Here is a 21,093-nt window from a genome sequence, read left to right as displayed (position 1 = left end):
ACTCTATGTGAAGCTGCAAGATCAATGCTTATCTTCGCTGATCTGCCACAATACTTCTGGGCAGAAGCAATAGCCACAGCTTGCTACACTCAAAATCGTTCCTTAATCCATAAACATCTTCATAAAACACCATATGAAGTCATTAACAACCGAAAACCAAACATCAAATTTTTCCATATTTTTGGTTGTCGATGCTTCATAAAGAACAATAAAGATCACCTTTCAAAATTTGAATCAAGGTCGGACGAAGGAATTTTCCTTGGTTACTCATTTTCTTCAGCTGCTTATCGAGTACTGAACAAACGTACCAGAGTAATTGAAGAAAGTACCGATGTTCATTTCGATGAATTTTATGTCAGGAAATTGGATCGTGAACATTTTGGTTCAAAAATGATCGATAATATTTTTCAAAATCCAATTCAACAAACACCTTCTCCTGACAGAGATATTGAAATCGATCTTGATTTACTTTTTGAACAACCCAAAACCGCTTACAATTCTGAACTTCTAACTACTTCTATTGATTCTACAGGAACAACCACTGAAGGAACTCCACAAACAAACCGAAATGATGCAGATCAATTCGAGGGGGAACCACCTACACATATTTCTTCATTGGAACAAACACCAAATCCTCCTTTAAATACCCCATCCCCAAATATCCAAAACAATCCCGATGCATCATTTATGGGGGAACCTTCAAACCTATTCCAAGATGAAACTCCCGGAGAAGAACAATGGGATACTGAAATTCCAATTATTATAGCGGAAGAGAATCGCTTAATAAAATGGACCAGAAACCACCCAACTGACCAAATCATCGGAGATCCAAACTCAGGCATCCAAACTAGAGCCGCAACTTCTAATGATTGTTTATTTGGAGCCTTCTTATCCATAACTGAACCCAAAACCATACATTCTGCTCTCAAAGATCCAGACTGGGTAAAAGCTATGCAAGAAGAGCTAGAAGAATTTGAAAGAAATGACGTATGGAATCTTGTCCCTACCCCACCCGATGTTTCTGTTATAGGTTCAAGATGGGTATTCAGAAACAAAACTGACGATCAAGGAATCGTTTGTCGAAACAAGGCACGTCTCGTAGTCAAAGGATATTCACAACAAGAAGGAATCGACTACGATGAAACATATGCTCCAGTTGCCAGAATTGAAGCAATTCGCATCTTTCTTGCATATGCTGCACATAAGAACTTCAAAGTATTCCAAATGGATGTTAAATGTGCATTCCTACATGGAGAGTTAGATCGCGATGTATACATCAAACAACCACCAGGTTTTGAAGATCCCAAATTTACTGATCACAGCTTTAAATTGCAGGAAGCTATCTATGGCTTGAAACAAGCACCCCGAGCTTGGTATGCCACGTTGTCAACCTTTCTCGAAGAATCAGGTTTTAAAAGAGGTTCAATCGATCAAACCCTCTTTCGTAAAATCTTTAATAAACATCTTTTAATCGTACAAATATATGTTGATGACATTATTTTCGGTTCTACTGATGAATCTTTGAGTATTAAGTTTGCAGATCTAATGAAGAGCAAATTTGAAATGAGCATGATTGGGGAGATGACTACTTTTCTCGGACTTCAAATCAAACAGTCAACTGATGGCATTTTCATCAACCAAGAGAATTATGTCAAAAACCTACTCACTCGCTTTTCAATGGACAAATCCAATACCGCAAAAACCCCAATGGCTTTTGGATACAAAATCGATGCAGACTTAAATGGTAAACCTGTTGATCAGAAAAGATATCGTGGAATGATCGGATCACTCTTATACCTCACTGCCAGCAGACCTGACATCATGTTTTCTACATGTGTCTGTGCCAGATACCAAGCAAATCCTATGGAATCCCATGTAGTTGCTGTGAAACGCATCTTCAAATACCTAAAAGGCACTCCCAAACTTGGCCTTTGGTATCCAGCTAAATCCGATTTTCAGCTGAACGCTTTCACCGACTCAGACTATGGAGGATGCAAGTTAGATAGAAAGAGTACATCTGGTAGCTGTCAATTCCTAGGAGGTAGACTAGTGAGTTGGACTTCAAAGAAACAGACTTGTGTATCCACATCAACAGCAGAAGCTGAATACGTCGCTGCCGCCAACTGTTGTTCGCAAGTGATATGGATGCAAACTCAACTGCGAGACTATGGCTTCAAAATTTCACAAATTCCTATATTTTGTGACTCAACCAGTGCAATTGCCATTTCTCACAATCCCGTTCACCATTCCATGACAAAGCACATCGACATTCGATATCATTTCATCAAAGACAACATTCAAAAGGGTCATATCGAATTGCACTTCATCAACACCGAAGATCAAATTGCCGATGTCTTCACTAAGGCTCTCGATGAAACAAAGTTTCAATACTTCCTAGGCCGTCTAGGAATGTTAAATCCAGATAACATCTATCCTTAAACTTTTACTTTTTGTTTGTACAAAAGTGTGTTTACTTTCATTCAAAAGGAAAATTCAAAAACAATTGAAAATTGCTTTCCTTTTAAAAAATACCAAAAACATTCAACTAACCAATATTTCCAAAAACATTCAGAAAAACAAATCTTCAAAAAAAAATTAATAAAAGACTTGCCATAATAAGCTTTTATAGAACCTTGTGATTAATCTTCTCTTGACTTAATTTTCAGATGCTTATGCTCGATGAAGATTTTAAGTCATATTGATTCTCAATTGGAGTGAAGGTTCAAATATCCTACTTTTCATAATGTATATAACTTTATTTCCTTCGATTTTATTTCATTATTGACGATTTTAAACAATCAAGGGACATAAGGTTAGGAGGTTCAGATGAAAACAAAAACCCATGTGAGAATTTGTGCCTCGTCGATCTAAATCATTGTGGAAATCATTTCTTGTGAGCTTAGGTGTGTCACTATTGCTTATAAGGTATACCCAATTATACCTTGTCACAGTCTCATTTTTGCTTAGATATCAAAATGACCAGGGACGATACATTCATTTCTTACATACTAGACAAACTGTCTTTTATGCCACCTATCCCTACCTAGATAAAAGCCAACCAAAAATGAAGACTTGCGATGCCATGATCCATCAAGCAAACAACGACATATCCTTACAAGAAAACCAAAGGAGAAACAAATATCTATCAACATCCAATCCTCAAAGACAAATCAACAAGAAAACAAATGGATTCAATAAAGATATACCAAACAAAACAAAAAAATATTCTATATTTGGTATTTTCAAACAAACTTTCAACCAAATGGTTATTTCAAAACAAAAATCATAAAATCTCGCGATTTGTTTTAACCATTTTTCACAAAAGAAGATATCTCAATCACTCAAGTCAAATACTCTTAAAAAGGTCTCAAATGTAGCAAATTCTCAATGCTAAAACAAAATATCTTTTTACAATAAATCGATATTGATCAACAAACAGGATACTATCAAAGAAGAAGCTGCAACAACAATGGATTTCCCGGGATACTGTAGCCTTCAGCACTGAAGAATCTTAGTTGCAAACTGCACTATGAAAATTGCTAAACCCCTCTACATGTATTTCCCGACGGAGAGAGAGTGAACTTTAATGGCATGAATGAAGAAACCCGCTGAGTAATGCCGAAACCAGTCTTATGTGATTGATTACCTAATAATGAGACTAAGTGACTTTACAGGAAAAGCATAGCTGAACACCTCCAATATGAGTGTGAGTCGTCAGAGAGAGATATCACTCATTTTTAGTGATCATTAACTTGTTCTGCTGCCAGAACAACCAAACAACCAAGTGAAGTGTGAGCTATACCTATGAGCGTTCATCTGAATCGACCTGTTAGACCACTTGTCGTCATTAATAATGCTATAAAATCTAAGGAAATTTCTTTAGATACATATATGACTACCCTTTGATAACCGAACCCGAGACTTTGATTCGGAAACAAATTTCTGAAAATCTTTTACATAAGATATGTTAAACCAAGTCACAAACTTTCAAAACGATTACAATGGTTTTATATATATCTTCTCATTGACAAAACTTTTATCCCAAATCTTCAAGAATAAAATTGTTAATGTGATTATATCTATCCTTATTTCATCAATGATCACATAGGGGGAAATTATTGAAAAATGTTTTTATATGTGATCATCACTGAAATAAGACGAATTGGTTTTATATTAACTAACAAATATTATCAGTTATTTCAGGTTGCGTGGATTCGTGCTTAATTATGAAATACAAAAGTAGGCAAAAGACGAAATACGCAAAGACGGAAAAATAGACGCATATTTGATCGTTTGAAGACAAAACAAATCAAAGGATAAAAATTGTCAAAACTTCAAAACATCAAGGGACCAATATGAAAATTCAATTTCTTAATTGAATTATAAACATTCAGTAAAAGAAAGCCACGTTCCCACTACTACCACTTGATTAAAAGCTACAAACTAGCACCATACATACTCAAGTGTGTTTAAAGATGTTTTCTTTTATTATATGTACATATATATGTACGTATATGTATGTATGTTGTATATATATATATATATATATATATTATATGTATATATATATATATATATATATATATATATATATATATATATATGTATGTATGTATATTATATATATATATATATATATATATATATATATATATATATATATATATATATATATCGTGCATATGTATGTATGATTGAGAGAATTGTCACAAAAGCAAAAAGAACCCAACCTACATGTGTTCTACCAGCTACTACATCCACCAAGCTATTTCTTTTTCATAAACAAACACAAGTGGAAGAGTTGTTTGATTCATTTTTGCATATATATATATGTATGTATACGTAAGTTTGAGTGAGTGAATTGTAAGAGTTTAAGTGTTTTGTGTTTCCTTGTAATATATCTCCTATTACTCTCTCATCTCCAGAAGAATAAACACATAGCCAACCTCAAAATACTCTCCAAACACCCTCCAAATACCCTCCTTAAACCTCCTCCAAAAACCCTTTCAAATCACCACAACCATCATCACCTTGCTGTTTTTCGACATCAGAATTTGCAAGTTAAAAAAAAATCACCGAGCACAACTCAACAAGATAATACGGGAGAGATTTGCACCGCAAATTATTCAGGACCTTACCTACATCCAGGAATTTTCCTCGATTTTTTTGACCACTGCAAACCCCAGAGAGACGCGAGAGAGAATTGGCTATCCAGAGAGATTTACTACGAAAATCTATATTCATAACCACCCAAAGCTCTTTCAACATCACCCTCTTTGTTACCTTATACCACCAAAACTACAACCTTATTCCACCTTCTACCACCCTCCAAATACCCACTTCAACCTCATCAAATCACCTTAAAAAACCCCATACCCACATACAAAAAACATTACCCGTGTATTTTGTATCGTTTTGTAAAGAATTCATTGTTACATAAAAAGAACTTATTGTTACTTACCGGATTGAACTTTGAACAAATAGAGACACAGTCTATTAAGATCCAGTCCAATTCTAAACCAGTTCAGTCAATTTATTGACGAACCGACTTTATATATATTTATATATTTATATATTTTATTACAACTTTACGTCATTTAAATACTGTCATTTATTTCATTTATAGCTTTCAGTCATTTATAGCTTTCCAGTTTATATTTATTCCGCACTTCTTATTTTTTTTCGCATCTTATCTCCTTAAATATATATATCTGTCACCCAGTAACTGGTATCCGAGCCTTTATTCGTGGTAATCAGATCGTACTGGACCAGAAATAATCCACGAAACAACTGAAAAGATCGTGCAAATTAAAGATCGATTAAAGGCTGCACGTGATCGTCAAAAAAGCTATGCTGACGTAAGACGTAAGCCTTTAGAATTCCAAGTTAGAGATAAAGTAATGTTGAAGGTCTCTCCTTGGAAAGGCATAATTCAATTCGGGAAACGAGGCAAACTAAACCCACGGTATATAGGACCTTTTGAAATTCTAGCAAGAATTGGTTCTGTCGCATACCAACTCAAGTTGCCTCAAGAGCTAAGTAATGTGCACGATGTTTTTCACGTATCAAATATCAAAATATGTCTTTCCGATGACACTCTTATTATACCTCTCGAAGAGATACAAGTCGATACGAAACTCAACTTTGTAGAAGAACCTGTTAAGATCATGGATCGAGAAGTCAAACGATTAAAGCAAAGTCGTATTCCCATAGTGAAAGTTCGATGGAACTCTTTACGAGGACCTGAATTTACTTGGGAACGTGAAGATCAGATGAAAGAAAAATACCCCCAACTGTTTGACAAAACCCCATCCATAAGATAAATTTCGGGACGAAATTATTCTAACGGGGGGAGAATGTAACACTAGTCAAATTAGGTCAATAGACAATCACATGTGATTGTGCCAATCATGTAATGTGATTTTGTTAAACTAGTAATGTGATAAGAGTGCCATGTAGTTCATGATAAATTCTAATACAAATATGAACTTTCTTTATGATACAACTCAAAGTATACGTCTATACGATTCCAAAAATATAGAAAATGTCTGAATCTGACTTCGCATGAAGAAGTTATGATAAACCAAACACTATAAACCTCTATATAAGAGGAATTTAAAATATACTTAGAATTATCTCTTGGAGTCTAAAAGAGAGTTGTAGTACTTGTAAATACCTACGCGTGCATATAAAGAACGTTGAAAACGGAGTTCGTATGTGAAAGTTACGACCTTCCGAAGATTCAGCTGTCAGAAACCCTAATCTGACTGAGCTCACGACGTGAGCACAGAAACTCACGACATGAGGAGTCATTTTGCCACATCTCGGAATCTAGAAGGTGTGTGACGAGGCTGCGAGGGGATAAGATCCAAACTCACGACCTGAGCAAGGATATCCCACGACGTGAAGAGTCACATGGCCACCTTCCTAAGCTAGGGACGCAAATGGCAAGTCTACGGGGATAAGATCCAAACTCACGACGTGAGCCTTATAAAACTCACGACGTGGGGGTCCAAAATCCTTACTATAAATAGCAGGTCCGAATTCAGCCATTCTTACACCTAAACTTCTTTCTCCTCTCTCCATTGCTGAAGCCATCTTGCATCCCGAGCCCCGACGACCTCGTACGCTGACCGTTTCTGCTTAGATTACATAAAATCACGCTACTAGGGTGAGTTTCACGGCCCCACTTTCTAATATTTTGGGGGAAAACGCATGCTAAATATTGTATATACATTACTATTATGTCTATATGATAGTATATAGTTATAATAGTCGGGGTATAGTTGTTCTAAATATAATATTTTGAATATATACAACTATTATCAACTTGTCAGCATGTTATTATACTAATGTAGATCTTGAGTTATACTTAGGATTCTATATATATGTTGTGTGCGATATAGTTCCGAAGTTATATTCGGAAGTTCTATATGTTAATTTATAAAGTATGTTGCTATTATTGGTTTTATGTCAAGATAAAACTTGGTATGTTATACGTTGTTATTGTTAGTTTTATGACAAGATAAAACTTGGTAGGTTATATGTTGTTGTTGTTGTTATTGGCTTTATGTCAAGATAAATCATGGTTTTACTTCAAGTTATAGCTGTTATACTGCCTAAATGTTATGAAGTTAGGAGTAATGTTTAAAAGCATAGTCTAGTAACTTAGGGTTTTAGACATGAAAATGCTTTTGTTGTTAGAGCTATAGGAAGCCGTCGAAGTCTATATGAGTAATTGTATTCATCAACTAAGATTGGGGATCTTAGCGGAAATCCTCTGAACTGTAACCGTTAATCCCGTGTGAGCGAGGAAGTCGTGTATAATTAGTATACGGGTTGACCACCCCACTTGTGACTGTTAGCTACAGTTAACCATAAGCAAGTGAGGAACTATCCTTTTTACTTGTTATTGTTCCGGCGTCGATGAAGCGTACGGTGTTGTCCTCATGGAAATCATGAGTGGGTTCTCCTCATGGAAATCATGAGTGGGTTCTCCTCATGGAAATCATGAGTAGGTTTTATCAGAGGTATTATGTCACAGCAGCGGTTACAGGCTCATGGTAGCAAATTGTTAGAAACATTATACTTTGTCGTATACAAGTATTAATGTTAAGTATAAGTTTCCCCCTACTTATACCTTAGGTTTAAGGAATGTTTAGGTATAACACTTAATTGATAAGTAAACTATTATACCTAATATACATACTAAATGTTAGAGAGTCAAAATGATACTTTCAAAACTATACTTTTAAACGTGGAAAATGTACTATTTTATGGAGTCAAAACCTGTGGACTCACCAACTTTATGTTGACGTATTTTAAAATGCATGTGTTTTCAGGAACTTGAAAAGTTGGTATGTATTCGAACAGAAGAAGTTTTACTATTACCTTTCTGTTCATTAAGAAGTATGCCATAGTCGGATATTATGTAATAGGTCCTAGAAAAACAGTTATGTAACTTTCAGTTATCAATAAAGGTATGTATTTTCTTTAGTACTGTTCAATGTATGTTATATAACTGTGATACGAAGAATGACGTTACACCACCCGGTGTTTCCGCCGATGGCTGGGGGTGTGACAACAAGTTAATGCATTTTACACACTACTAGAAAAACAACCTTTTACGACGCGCAATGCGTGTCGTAAAACGCTCAGACGATGCGCAAATGCATGTCAAGGAAGGCCCTGTCATAACGAGAGACGACACGCTTTTGCGCGTCGTCTATAGACGACGCACATTTACGACGCGCATTTATGACACGCAATGCGTATCATTAAAACACCTGTCAAGAAAGGCCATGTCATAAACGAAGATGACACACATTTTTGCGTATCGTAAATTTAAATGTTAAAAAAATATATATTTATATATTTATTAATTTTTAAATTAAATTTGCATTTAATGTATCATAATAGAAATAAAATACCATATACAAAAAATACAATCCATTGCATAAAATTTAATGTCATACAATTCTATTTCTTACAATATATAAATTTGCATTCATCTAATCTACTCTGTGTTTCATACAAAAAATCTATTTCATGCGGCTTCTTTCATTTCCTTTGTTAGCAGCTTCCATCATTAGTAGTACAACTAACAATTGAAATGAAGAATGCAACACTTGTATATCTGCAAAAAACTTGCAAAAAACAACAAAGCTTCCATCATAGGTTTTGTTATCACTCACACCCTAAGAAAGAATAATCATATTGAGTTACAATATATGATGTTAAACATGATGAACTTACACAAGTAAGTACTATTAAGCTGAGTTTTACACCTATAACATCAATATAAAAACTATTCATGACAAAATCTACTCGGATTTTCAATTTAGTAAAGGTACCTGGTTTGATACTATAATTCAAAACTCAAATTGCAATATAAAATCAAAGTTGTTATGCTACCTTAACATAGTCAAACATCAGCTCATATCTATGGTTGACGACGATCTTATCAGCACAATTCCATTTGGTGATGAGAGAGGACAAAGCATTCATCGCTTCATCATAAGCTGAAACACTACTAGGTTTTCTGAATCCAGGTTCTCCTTCTTCACCAACAACAATCAACAAATCAGTTCCAGTTCACTTACTTCAAATTAAAACGAGGTTAAAAAAAAACGCAGATTCAAAATTGAAATACAAATGTCATCATACCACACTTGAAATGAATCAAACAAATTACCTTTTTCATGTTTAATTGAGTCAGTATGAGGTTCCAGAACCTGAATGGATTCGATTAATATTAGATGCTAAAACTTGGTTTATGTATGTGCGTGTCTTCAACTCTTCATAAAGCAATAGAACTGCCCAACACTTACACCATCCCCGCAAATAAAAAACAAAGTGAGGATTTAGTTTTTTTTCTTTAATTGCACCACTTGAAATTATATTTATATATATACCTATAGAATATGATCCTCAGTGGTTTTTTCCCTGGTTCTTTCTCAAAAGATAGTAAAAGCTCCCTGCATTTTCACATATCTGAGTTACTACATTACCCAACTTATTAACATCCATAACATATATTGTCTTTTGACCAGTCAACGAGACAAAATGCAGCTTTGTTGATTCCCAAAAAAATAGGATCAGATATCTGGAATGTTTTGCCTTGTCCAGACTCTAATTCTGGGGGCAGCTGTTTTGCCTTGTCCATACTCTAATTTCTCTTCTACCTGCATATATTTTGTAATAGAATCAAATTTCTGGAATGTTTTTTGGGTATTTAGTAATGAGGTAAAGCCTAAATTTATATAAAAACTATAACCCTTAATGGGGAAAAAGAAAACATACTTCCTCCATCTCCTTTTTTTGAGATGCTTTTGAATCTGATCTCCAAGCAATATAGAGCAAAGGCAACCCAAAAAAAGGCATAAAGAACTGCATTGTAGAAAAAACAATTTAGATGTCTTACAATCTTCATATTTTATATGAAGTTTTAATTTTATATATATATAATGTCAATACTCAATACATGCCTGTAGCAGCACTGTTTGTGTGTTTCCTTGATATCAGATTTGGAACAATCCTACCAAGCCCTGTAGAAAGTATCTACATACCAAATAAAACCAAACTAAACTTAGAAGCAAACTAAAATATATGTTTTTCATTTATGTTCACTAAAATATGAAAAGGGTAAAAAAAGAAAAGTAGCAAACTTATAGTCATTACAAACAGAGCACTGAGTGCACCTGATAGAACAATTAACTTTGGATGACGCATTGCCATAAGAGCTGCTATAATAGAAGCTTCATCTCCAATCTAGATGGAAGCAATAAATGGAATATTGGGTAATGTAATTTTGAGAAATAAACATTTGTGGAAACTTATGTGTGCCTATAAAAAAGGATTGGGAAAGAACATACCTCATTGACAATTATCATTGACAAACTGGCAAAAAATGCATCCAAAACACCAAGACCAGGATCCAAATTTAGTACAGCTTTTGGATCAATCTTGTTACCTATGACATTGTTTTTAATTCTTTCCACAACAACCTGTTTAAAGTACATACACGCATTAAGATGTATGATGAATAATAAGTAGAATCTTATTCAAACCTCAACATAGACTGGCATATAGTAGTTAAATATCTAAAACTTTCTATAACATAAAGAAACAAAAATCTGAAATCCAACTATAAAGTATAAACACAGGAAAGAGGAAACTTATAAATTAGTATTGAAAGAGTTCATATGTGTCTAAATGCTCATCCACAACAGAAGGGTTTCCAGTGTATAAGGGTTTTAACAGTTTCAAGTTAGTTCACAAATCACAATATTATAGCTATATCACCTTGAATTTACTGTTATACCTTTAGATCCCAAATTCCCTGTATGTTGAGGTGAATGAATTTTTTCAACTTTAATCATGTCTTTGGATAGACGCATATGATATCAGTAGAATGTAATTACAACCATATTAAAAAAATAGGGTTTTGTATACTCACTTTGCTACGCCGACCTAGATTTATAATGGATCCGGTTGAGTCTTCCTTCTCATTATCACCGGCAACATCCTGAAATCAACAAAAATAAACAGAATTCAAATCAATTATCCGCAATGGATAGCTTTGGCTCATATCTTATTCAATTGCGAATCAACAAAACACATAAAGAATATACCTGAGCGAAAACTACTATATGCCAATGGATAGCATCCAATAACACAGCGTTGAGTCCTTTTGTGCGTCGTTGTCCCTCAACGATCTTGCAAGCCTGAAGGGAAGGCTAATGGCAGCGAGCATGGAGGACTCGTTACTTGAGGAACTGAAGATCGAGAGAAGTAGATGGAGGGTTTATGAACCAAAACCCCAGTTCCAACAATAGTCGTGGTTCCAACAACTGTACCCCTTTGATTTCAATTTCATGGCCTGGTGACCAAAAAACCTTCGTTTTCACTAAGAACCGGAACCCTAGTTCCAACAATAGTCGATTTTGTGGCCCTATATAGAATTTTAGGCACGAGACTCCTTCATTTCTGGCGACTGGTATGGGAGAAAGGAGAAGCGCATCGTGGTTGGTTTTTTGGATATTTGACTGAGCGAATTAGAGCGGGGGCAGAGAATGGGTGGAGACATCAGTCGGAGATTAGAGATTTGGTGATGGTGTGATGCTGTTGTGGGAGAAAAAAGCAGTGACGGTGAGAGAGACATCCTGTCACTCCGATTGAAGGTTTTTTTGGTATTTGATTGTGAGAGAGAGAGAGAGGAGAACGATTGAAAGAAGGTAGAGGAGAACATGGCGACTTTTCAAACTTTTGGAATTTCATTTCCCCCGCGAGCTTCTAAAACGCGTGTTTATGAAAAAAAAATATAAAGCGATGCGTGCACACGACACACATTTTATCATATGCGCCCTCCATGTTTTTTTTGGACACTAATTTTAGGGCACACACAAACGCGTGTCCTCTATCCTTCAAATTTTATAAGAGATGACATTATTTTTATGACGCACGCTTTTGCGTATCATAAATCACTGCGTGTCATTGTTTGCGCGTCATTATAGGCTATTTTTCTAGTAGTGACATCTTTTATATAATCATGTTCACATCATCGCTTCATCATTATGCACATTATATCACTAGCATGCATTGACATAATCAACACAGACAAATATTACAAAGAAATTATAGCATAAATATATCACACACAATCAACACAAATCCCTCTTTCTATCATGGACCAATCACACCCCTCACATCAAAATAAAAAATGAAAAGTATAGCACAAAGGCCAATAAACCTGGGAGCAAGACAGACATAAGTTGTAGTCCCACGGGGCAAGCCAGACTTATGTTGTGGGATTGGGAGAAAGCCAGACATGAGTTGTGGGCCTGAAGGCAAGTCAGAGTCATGCTGTGGACTCAGGGGCAATCCAATATGTAAGATATGGACCCAATATGCACGCTGATATATGTTGTGTGGTGGTACTTTGGGGGAACTCACTAAGCTTTAACTTACATATTTAGTTTTATGTTTCAGGTACTTCGGTTGACCGGGGCAAGACGAAGGCGTGATCGTACACATCCTTCAATGATATGTTTTGGGAGATTTTTATGATGCATTGATCTTGGTAGTATTTGTATTTGACACTTGATTTGATATGGTTTTGGGTTAAAAAAAGGGTTTCTTTTAAATTAAACATGAAAAATTTTATCGTGATTTTTGGAGTGTTACAATTTGATTTTTGATGACTTTGTTTAATACTCTTCATTTTTGGGTTAGAATTTTGATCATTTAAATATATTTTGGGTTTTATGAAATGTTTAATTATTCATCTATTTGTCTTTTTTCCAATAAAACAAGATTTCATAAGTTTTGAATAAAATCATGAATGGTGAAAATGTAATTTTTTTTTATAAAAAAATAACTACTATAAACTTAAGATTTGGGGAAAAATGTTAAGGAATTAGATAACATAAAAGTTCAGGTTTTAAAGATCCAAAGAATAACTATACAATATATGTCGTTTTTTCACTTTTGTCCTCCATTAGAACAGTACAACTGGTGAACCTGACCATAAGGAAGCTAAAAGAGGTGGGGACACATGTTAAATATCATAATTTATAGTGAAGATGGAATGAACATGATTTCTGTTAATAATGAAGTGAGTTGACTATATTGGTTGCAAGCTTAATTAAAGTACATTGCTACTTTTTGCAAATTACAAATATGAAATTCCCAAACTTGTAGAAACCAACATGATAAGACCAAAACATGATATGTTAATGTGTGATAGCTTAAAACAATGAAAAACTGGACTGCAACATTTTATAAGTTTGAATTTGAAAGAAATACAATTTTAAGATAATTTAAAACAACAAGATACCATAATACAGGACTGTAACATAAGCCTCACACACATTGTGTGTGCTTAATATCTAATAATCAAGAAAGCAATTTGTTTTAAGAAATTTTAAAGTAACATGCTATATACAAAGTAGGCTTCTATAATCAATGAAAAATTCAAAGTACATTGGCTTTTAATAATTTTTAGAAAATGAAAATATAAGATGCGTTAATACACTAACCAACAAAGTACACTGTAAAATGAGACTCATCTAACTGAAGTGGATATAGAATTGGCAATCATTATCACAACAAACATAGGCAACAAAAGTAAATCAGCAATCGATGTGAAGAACCTCGTGGAGCTTTAGCAAACCAGGACAAAAACATGGTATTCTATTTTTAGATTTTGACTTTTGTTTTATTTTTTTAAACATTTCAATATAATCAATAACATGAAGTCTCTTTATGTTACTTTATCTTATTTTTTATTGTGTCGGCTTTTTATAACTTTATATGTCCCCCCCTTCCCACACGTTTTACGCGGGTCATAATCTAGTTTGAACATGAAATAGAAAAAGAGATAATTACCTAAATGATACTCATTGGCATCTCTGTTCTCTTTAATTAAAAATTTATATTTCCCATATGCTTTGAAAGATAGTGTTCATGGTGATATTTATAATGATGGGTTTTATGCAAAACAAATAAAATTCCTATGTATGCATGCAACCCTAATCTTGATCTATGTTTTCTATAATTGAAATGCAACTTTGAACATCAAATAAGAAACCCTAGGATACCTAGCATATTTTTGAAAATATGATTAGGGTTAATAGAAACATACCTTGATTGTTATTGACAAATAACAATGATCCTTGTGTTGTTGAAGCCTTAAGAGAAAGCACCACAAATGTCGAGCCTCTAGTGGTTCACACCCAACACTAGCAAGAGGATGAAAGAGGTGAGAGGAGAGGGGAAGACAAGAATTTCGGCTATTTCTCTAGAGGTATGAGTGTCCGAAATTCAATACGATTAAGGGCCTATTTATAGTGTAACAAAGACGCCTTGGATAACCCTAATTTGAATATAATAATAATGTTTTAAATTGGTAATTGTCCGGCTCCTTATTTATTCATATGTGATATTCTAGAAACCGTAGAATATCCATATAGAAACCGTCCACTCCTTCCCTAGGAAGGTTCTGGAGCCTCTTGTTCAACTACTGAACAATTGCATTTTAGACCCTGCACTTTTAATTAATTCTTTTAATCCCAAAGTTAATACCAATTAATTTTTGATTAAATATTAATTAAATATTATTATTTCTAATTAATATATTATTCTCATAATATATTAACAAATTATTTATTTCAGTTTATTAATCAAATAATAAATCAACATCTTTCTCCAAAAGTCATCATGTCCAGTTGCTAGTTTTGATGGCAACCCAAAATGACTGCGCTACTATCACTTCAAATATATATCAATTATAGTTATGAGTTTAGGCATTTAATCAAGCTGTATCCGATGTTGCCCTCCCTCCTTGAGGCTGAGGGTTCAAAAAAAAAAACTGTGTGAAAATTAATGTTTGTCTAAAGAAAGCTTTTTGTTGATTTTGTGTGTGCTTCACATAATCCGCCATCATAGTGACTTTTCTTAAACAAGAATTTTGCGGAAGATTCTATGAAACATATAACCAACGTAATCATATAATAATGTTGAACCCTAGATAATCAATTATCTAGTAGACAAAATTTAAATACTAAATAGAAATAAAGAATAGCTTATTGAAAAACATACTTTATGGCATGCAATTAAAAATCATATCAACCCTATGTAATATACTTCGGAACCACGTATATACTGAAATTGTTTGGTTTTCTTTCATAATCACAACAATAACTTAAAAGATAGGCGCTTATTTTTCTTACCATTCACAAATGCTAGTTTGCGATTGATTTGATTTTGGATGTACGACAACATCTATAGACCTATTCCGCAAATACCCTAGAATAGATGAACGAGGAGGTGATGGTCGTCAGTGGACATGTAGAACATAGATGTTTGGCCGTCAATTATAGAGAACGAGATGGAGAAAGATAAAACAAGGCAATAGAGACAAAATAGGTAACTGTAGGCTATAAATATTTTATTTAATTACTTAATATACATAATTAAAATCTAAATCACTAATATATCCTTAATCAGGTTTTTAAAATGATTGATTTATAGACTATGATGCATGGAAACGCCAACTTAGGAGCCGTACCCGTATCTGAAACGTGGAGGAAACGGAAACGCCTAGGAAACGACCGGGAAACTTTATCGGGAAATCCAGAAACGTTTCTGTGAAGTTTCCACAAAGTTTCCATTTTTTTTTTGTTTTGCATGGACTTTTTTAGTCCAAAAAGGCTAATTGAGTAATGGGCTATACTAATCGATATTACCCTACAACTACAAGCCTAAACCCATCGTCGATCGCTGCATCTCGTAGTCGTCTACTGCCTGTCGTCGATCAAGAACAAGAAACAATTCAGAATTCAGAACATGACCTCCCAAATTGCTGTTTTACAAGGTAACAGTAGGCAATCACAGATTACTCGAACCATATTCCTCATCAGAAAACAAACGATTGATAAAGTAGGTACACAAAAGATCTCTTGGGTTAATAAAACACAATGTCCTACTTTCCATTAGAGGCAACAAGGCAACCACGCATCATCTGCTATTTTGCAAAACAAGTGTTGGGGGAAAGGCCTCATTGTGTAATGATTTACCCTAATCGCATGTCAATAAACATAATTTACATCGCTCATCATTTGGAATTTCTTTAATATATATATATATATATATATATATATATATATATATATATATATATATATATATATATATATATATATATATATGTTTTTTTTTATATTGTCGTATCCTTACCGTATCCGTATCTTGAATTTTTGAGTTTTGCCGTTTCCCGTTTCCGTTCCGTATCCGTTTCCGTGCAACTTAGTTTATAGATGTAGAAAATAATATAACTTTTGGTAATGGCCCAATATAAGGAATAAAATGATCAATTATTAAGTAGATAATGTACGAAAAAATAATTAAAACTCAATGACAAATTACAAAAGGACAATTATATGATTGGTGCTACTAATGGTTATATATAAGGTTTTAAATAAACCGAATGAACAAAACGAGGTTTGATCAATAATAACACATAAAAAAAAAACTAATTTTATTGTTCATTTCCGTCCATTTAAAAAACTACTTAATTCATTTTTGTTTATGTTCGTTCGTTAAGGTGCTAAATGAACGAGTACAAAAAAACGAATATAAAAAAATGTAAATGAAGGGATATAAATGAACATCAAAAACCTAAATGAACATAAATAAAGATGAATGAAAATAAACACCTACTAACATTCAAACAAAGAACCATACATCAATATATGAACAAACAAACAAAATTAGGAGAAAATATGAATCACAAACGTAAATGAACGAACAACACCAATGTATCATTTGAAAATAAACACCTATTAACATTCAAACAAAGATCGTAAACAAACGCTCACAAACGTAAATGAACGAATAACACCAATGTTCATGTTCGCACATTTAACTAAATGAACAAACAATATTGTTCATAGTCGTTTATATATTTGATAAACAAATATAAACGAACCTTCCGACGATCGAATCACCAATGATTCACTTTACTGAACGTTCAATTTGTTACAACCCTAGTCACATATTGGTTGAACAAATACTAATGGAACACGAAACCAACCGACCAAATACCAAAAAGTATTTTTAGTTTGGTATTAAGTTTTCTTGTACCCCAGATTTTGTTTTGTCCACATCGGTTTCAGTAATGTCAGTTTTCGATCGTCTATTATGAACCACCATGCTGTATATACATATATTTGGTTCTCAATTGGTTTTGGAACCGAAAACTCAAACACAAACAAAATCCAAACTGGCATAATATATATACACTTTGTTCGGTTTTTAGTTTGTACAATATCCAATTTCGTTTTCTGAACAATCCGATCCGGTTCGTGATAACATTCACCCATAGACTCACATATACCTTTTTACGAATTTATATTAATTCCGTGTTTTTTTTATGTAATTATATGTTATCTTAATCGTTTACAAACTGGTAAAATGATTTTCTTTTAAATGCCTTTTGACTCGATATTATAAATTATCAAGTTCAACATCTATCGTCAAGACAAAATCCAGTTGTAATCTTTTGCAACTTTGTGTATGTTGTTTACGGTATTATACAAAATAATATGAGAATATAAGCATTAGTGAATCACGATAAAATTAAATGTTTAGTAAGCCAGAGCTTAAAATATCGACATACTCCTTTAATATTTTCATATTTTGGGTTCTCATTTCTTCTTAATTCAGTAGAAAACAAACAAGTCATTACAATATTAAAAACAAAAAAATTAAAATGATATAAGCGAATAGAATAGTAATCTCCTATGGTTCGAACAAGTGGTTCACTTTTGCACCCAACCCGGTTCCAACCAAACTCTGACCCAAACCCAAATGGTTTTTTAATCTGCAACAGCCCAAGTCATATCGTTCTCAAAGATCCAATGACAAACTTCAATCTTCCCAGGCTCCGACCCTAGTGAAAGAAAAGCTCCATGGGTCGGACTCCAAGCTGACGTGTCAATATGACAGATGGCAACCCCATGATTAATCTTGGAGGACGAATTCGGGTCAAGTAGATCCGCTTCGTAGACCCGTACCTTGGGAACCGAGTGACAGTAGTATAGCAGGTAAGGGAACAAGCTCTGATGGCAAGACACCGACTTCGTTACTTTACCGCCGTTAATTTTTTTAATTGAGCCGATTTTTACCTTCTTACCCGACCCGTTTGTGTTGTCGGTTGTCCGAACGACGACATCTCGTCCAAGCACTGACGTGGCAAAATCGATCATGTCTTCAACCGATCCGACACACCGTTTTGACTCACCTTGACTCGGTTTCCGTTCACACTCGCTCAATCCTTCAGAGATTAAACTCGCCATGCTTGAGTTATCCTCAGCGTGAAAAATCTTCTTTAAATCGCCGAGTTTGGAGGACGAAAATGGTAATTTTGAAAGAATTACCCGGGGTAAAAATGACCTTTTAGGCATCTTATCACGAATGTCCGGCATGGGCATTATCGTCCCGGATTTTAACATACTCTCCCTGAAAAACTTACCCGGCTCGATCCACTTATTTACAGGTTTGCCACTGGCGGCTGATTTCGTCTTCATTGCTCCTACACGCGCCGCCGACCCCTTTGTCGCGTAGGTAGCAAAAGAAGCCCTCTTCTTATCGGCGTAATCTTTGAATGTATTGTTCACACCGTAGCCTTTAAACCCAAATTTCTGGTTTGTGACGGTGCCTCCGCCGTAGCCGGAGAATGTATCGGTGCCTTCGTTGAAGGAATTCCCGTAATTTGAAAACTTCAAGTCCGCCGCGTTGGAGCTTTTGGCGTATGATTTGAAATTATCGTCCCCGACATTGGATTGATCACTGTAACTCGTGAATGAATCGACGGCGGCGTTACCGCTGTCAGCGTAGCTCTTGAAATTATTCTCGGGAACGTTGCCGTTTTCCCCATAAGATGTGAAAGAATCGTTTGCGCCGTTGCCGTTCTCGCCGTAATTGGAAAACGACGAGCCGATGACGTTGGAATTATTACCGTATGATTTGAATTCATTCTCGGCGCCGTTTCCCTTTTTCCCGTAACTAGTGAACGATTGATCGCCGGCGTTTGCGTTCTCGGAGTAAGATTTGAAGGTCTGGACACGCCCATTGACGTCGTCGGAGTATGAGGTGAATCTCATGGTGGGTACATTGACGTCTTGGGCGTAACTTGTGAAGTCTCCGGTGCCTCCGGTGGCTTTTGTGCCGTAGGTATTGAAGCTCTGGTCAGGAACGTTTGTGTCTCGGGCATAAGTGGAAAACTTATCGCCATGGCCCACTGAGTCACGTGAATACCGCCGGAACGAGTCAAGAGCCGAGTTGCCGTCATTGGAATAATTTTTGAAGGAATCAAATCCACCAAGACGACCTGACCCGTAGTTAGTAAAGTTCTTCTCGGAGTACTCTTTAAAGTTCACATCACCGGAATGTTTCTCCAGGCTGGGTCCCACGTCGGGGAAGCACAGTAAGTTTGCGGCGGAGCAGAACGATGGGAGGTTGGTGGAGAGAGAGTGCTGGTTAGCCGCAAGTTTTGAAAACGCCGCCGACTGCACGGCGGTTAGCGGCGAAGCTTTCTCGATTAAGAACGAGGGTTTGGGTAAATCATTTGAGATCTGCTTCTTCCAGTATCGGATTACATACGCCTTTGGAGTAAACGGGTCTTCTGCTTTTCCGGCGAAAACAAGAACCTGCAAAAGTCAATCCATGGAAGTAAGAATGCAGGTTCCGATAATTGAATAATTACAGAAACTGATGATGGAAATTAAGATTCGTACAATGTGGGAAATGAACCCATGATTGAATTGGGGAAGAACTTACATTGATTGAGGAGAAGATGAGAATCAAGAAAGGGATGGAGTTCTTGAATTTGTGCATTTTGCCAGTGTGAAAAGATGATAGTGGATTTGGTTTTTGGTTGGAGGTGAGAGCTTTATAGTGAAAATTTTGAATGACTTTTTTTTTTTTTTACTTTTTTATTTTCAAATTTTTTCCATAAATAAATATGACTCCCTCTCACATATTAAATTTAAATAATATTGGAACATACACTTTTCTAAACCACTTTATTTTGAACTCAAAAGCAAATTGCATATGTATGTTTGTATTATTTTAAGTTATAAGTTGACAATACGTATGTCTAATTAATATTAGAGTACTCTTATGGTATATATATTTTTTTATCACAATATTGCTTACATTTTTGTTTTAAATAAATGTAATGCTTATTTTTTTTAGAATATATTGTAATAAATATAAGATTTGTTATGGAAGCTGATATTTTTGAATATTTAGAAAATAAACTTCTTTTCATATGCCTTGATATTACATGTTTACTCACCCTGATTTCATACGTTATGCTCCAACCAAGTTTAGTGATCTAGCTTCAAACGTGTAATAAGGAAACTTATTTAAGTATTAGAGTCCCTAATATATTTGTCCGATTATCCCATATATACACCAACAATTACCAACTAAAATACCATTTTTATGCTACCAAGTACCAACGATTGTACAACACCACCAACGATGCATGTTCATTTTTAATCATCAAACTCAACAAGGCTCAAGGAC

General features: G+C 34.8%; 1 protein-coding gene and 1 pseudogene across 1 annotated transcript; both read right to left on the bottom strand.

Moving 5' to 3' along the window:
- Positions 1–9,041: 9,041 nt before the first annotated feature.
- On the bottom strand, positions 9,042–17,712 carry LOC145131894 (GDT1-like protein 3; annotated as a pseudogene).
- Positions 17,713–18,175: 463 nt separating this feature from the next.
- PG2 (polygalacturonase 2) lies at positions 18,176–20,488 on the bottom strand. Its single transcript, XM_079064420.1, has 2 exons — positions 20,341–20,488; positions 18,176–20,210 (listed from the first exon to the last, which is right to left on the bottom strand). The coding sequence occupies exons 1-2, from the start codon at positions 20,395–20,397 to the stop codon at positions 18,378–18,380; spliced, it is 1,890 nt and encodes a 629-aa protein (XP_078920546.1). The 5' UTR covers positions 20,398–20,488; the 3' UTR covers positions 18,176–18,377.
- Between the last annotated feature and the right edge of the window lie 605 nt (positions 20,489–21,093).

Source organism: Lactuca virosa, chromosome 8, assembly GCF_052849685.1.
Source record: "Lactuca virosa cultivar CGN04683 chromosome 8, Lactuca_virosa_CGN04683_v6, whole genome shotgun sequence".
Classification (NCBI taxonomy): domain Eukaryota; kingdom Viridiplantae; phylum Streptophyta; class Magnoliopsida; order Asterales; family Asteraceae; genus Lactuca; species Lactuca virosa.
Note: the sequence above shows the minus strand (reverse complement) of the source record. Positions and strands in the feature narration are given on the sequence as shown.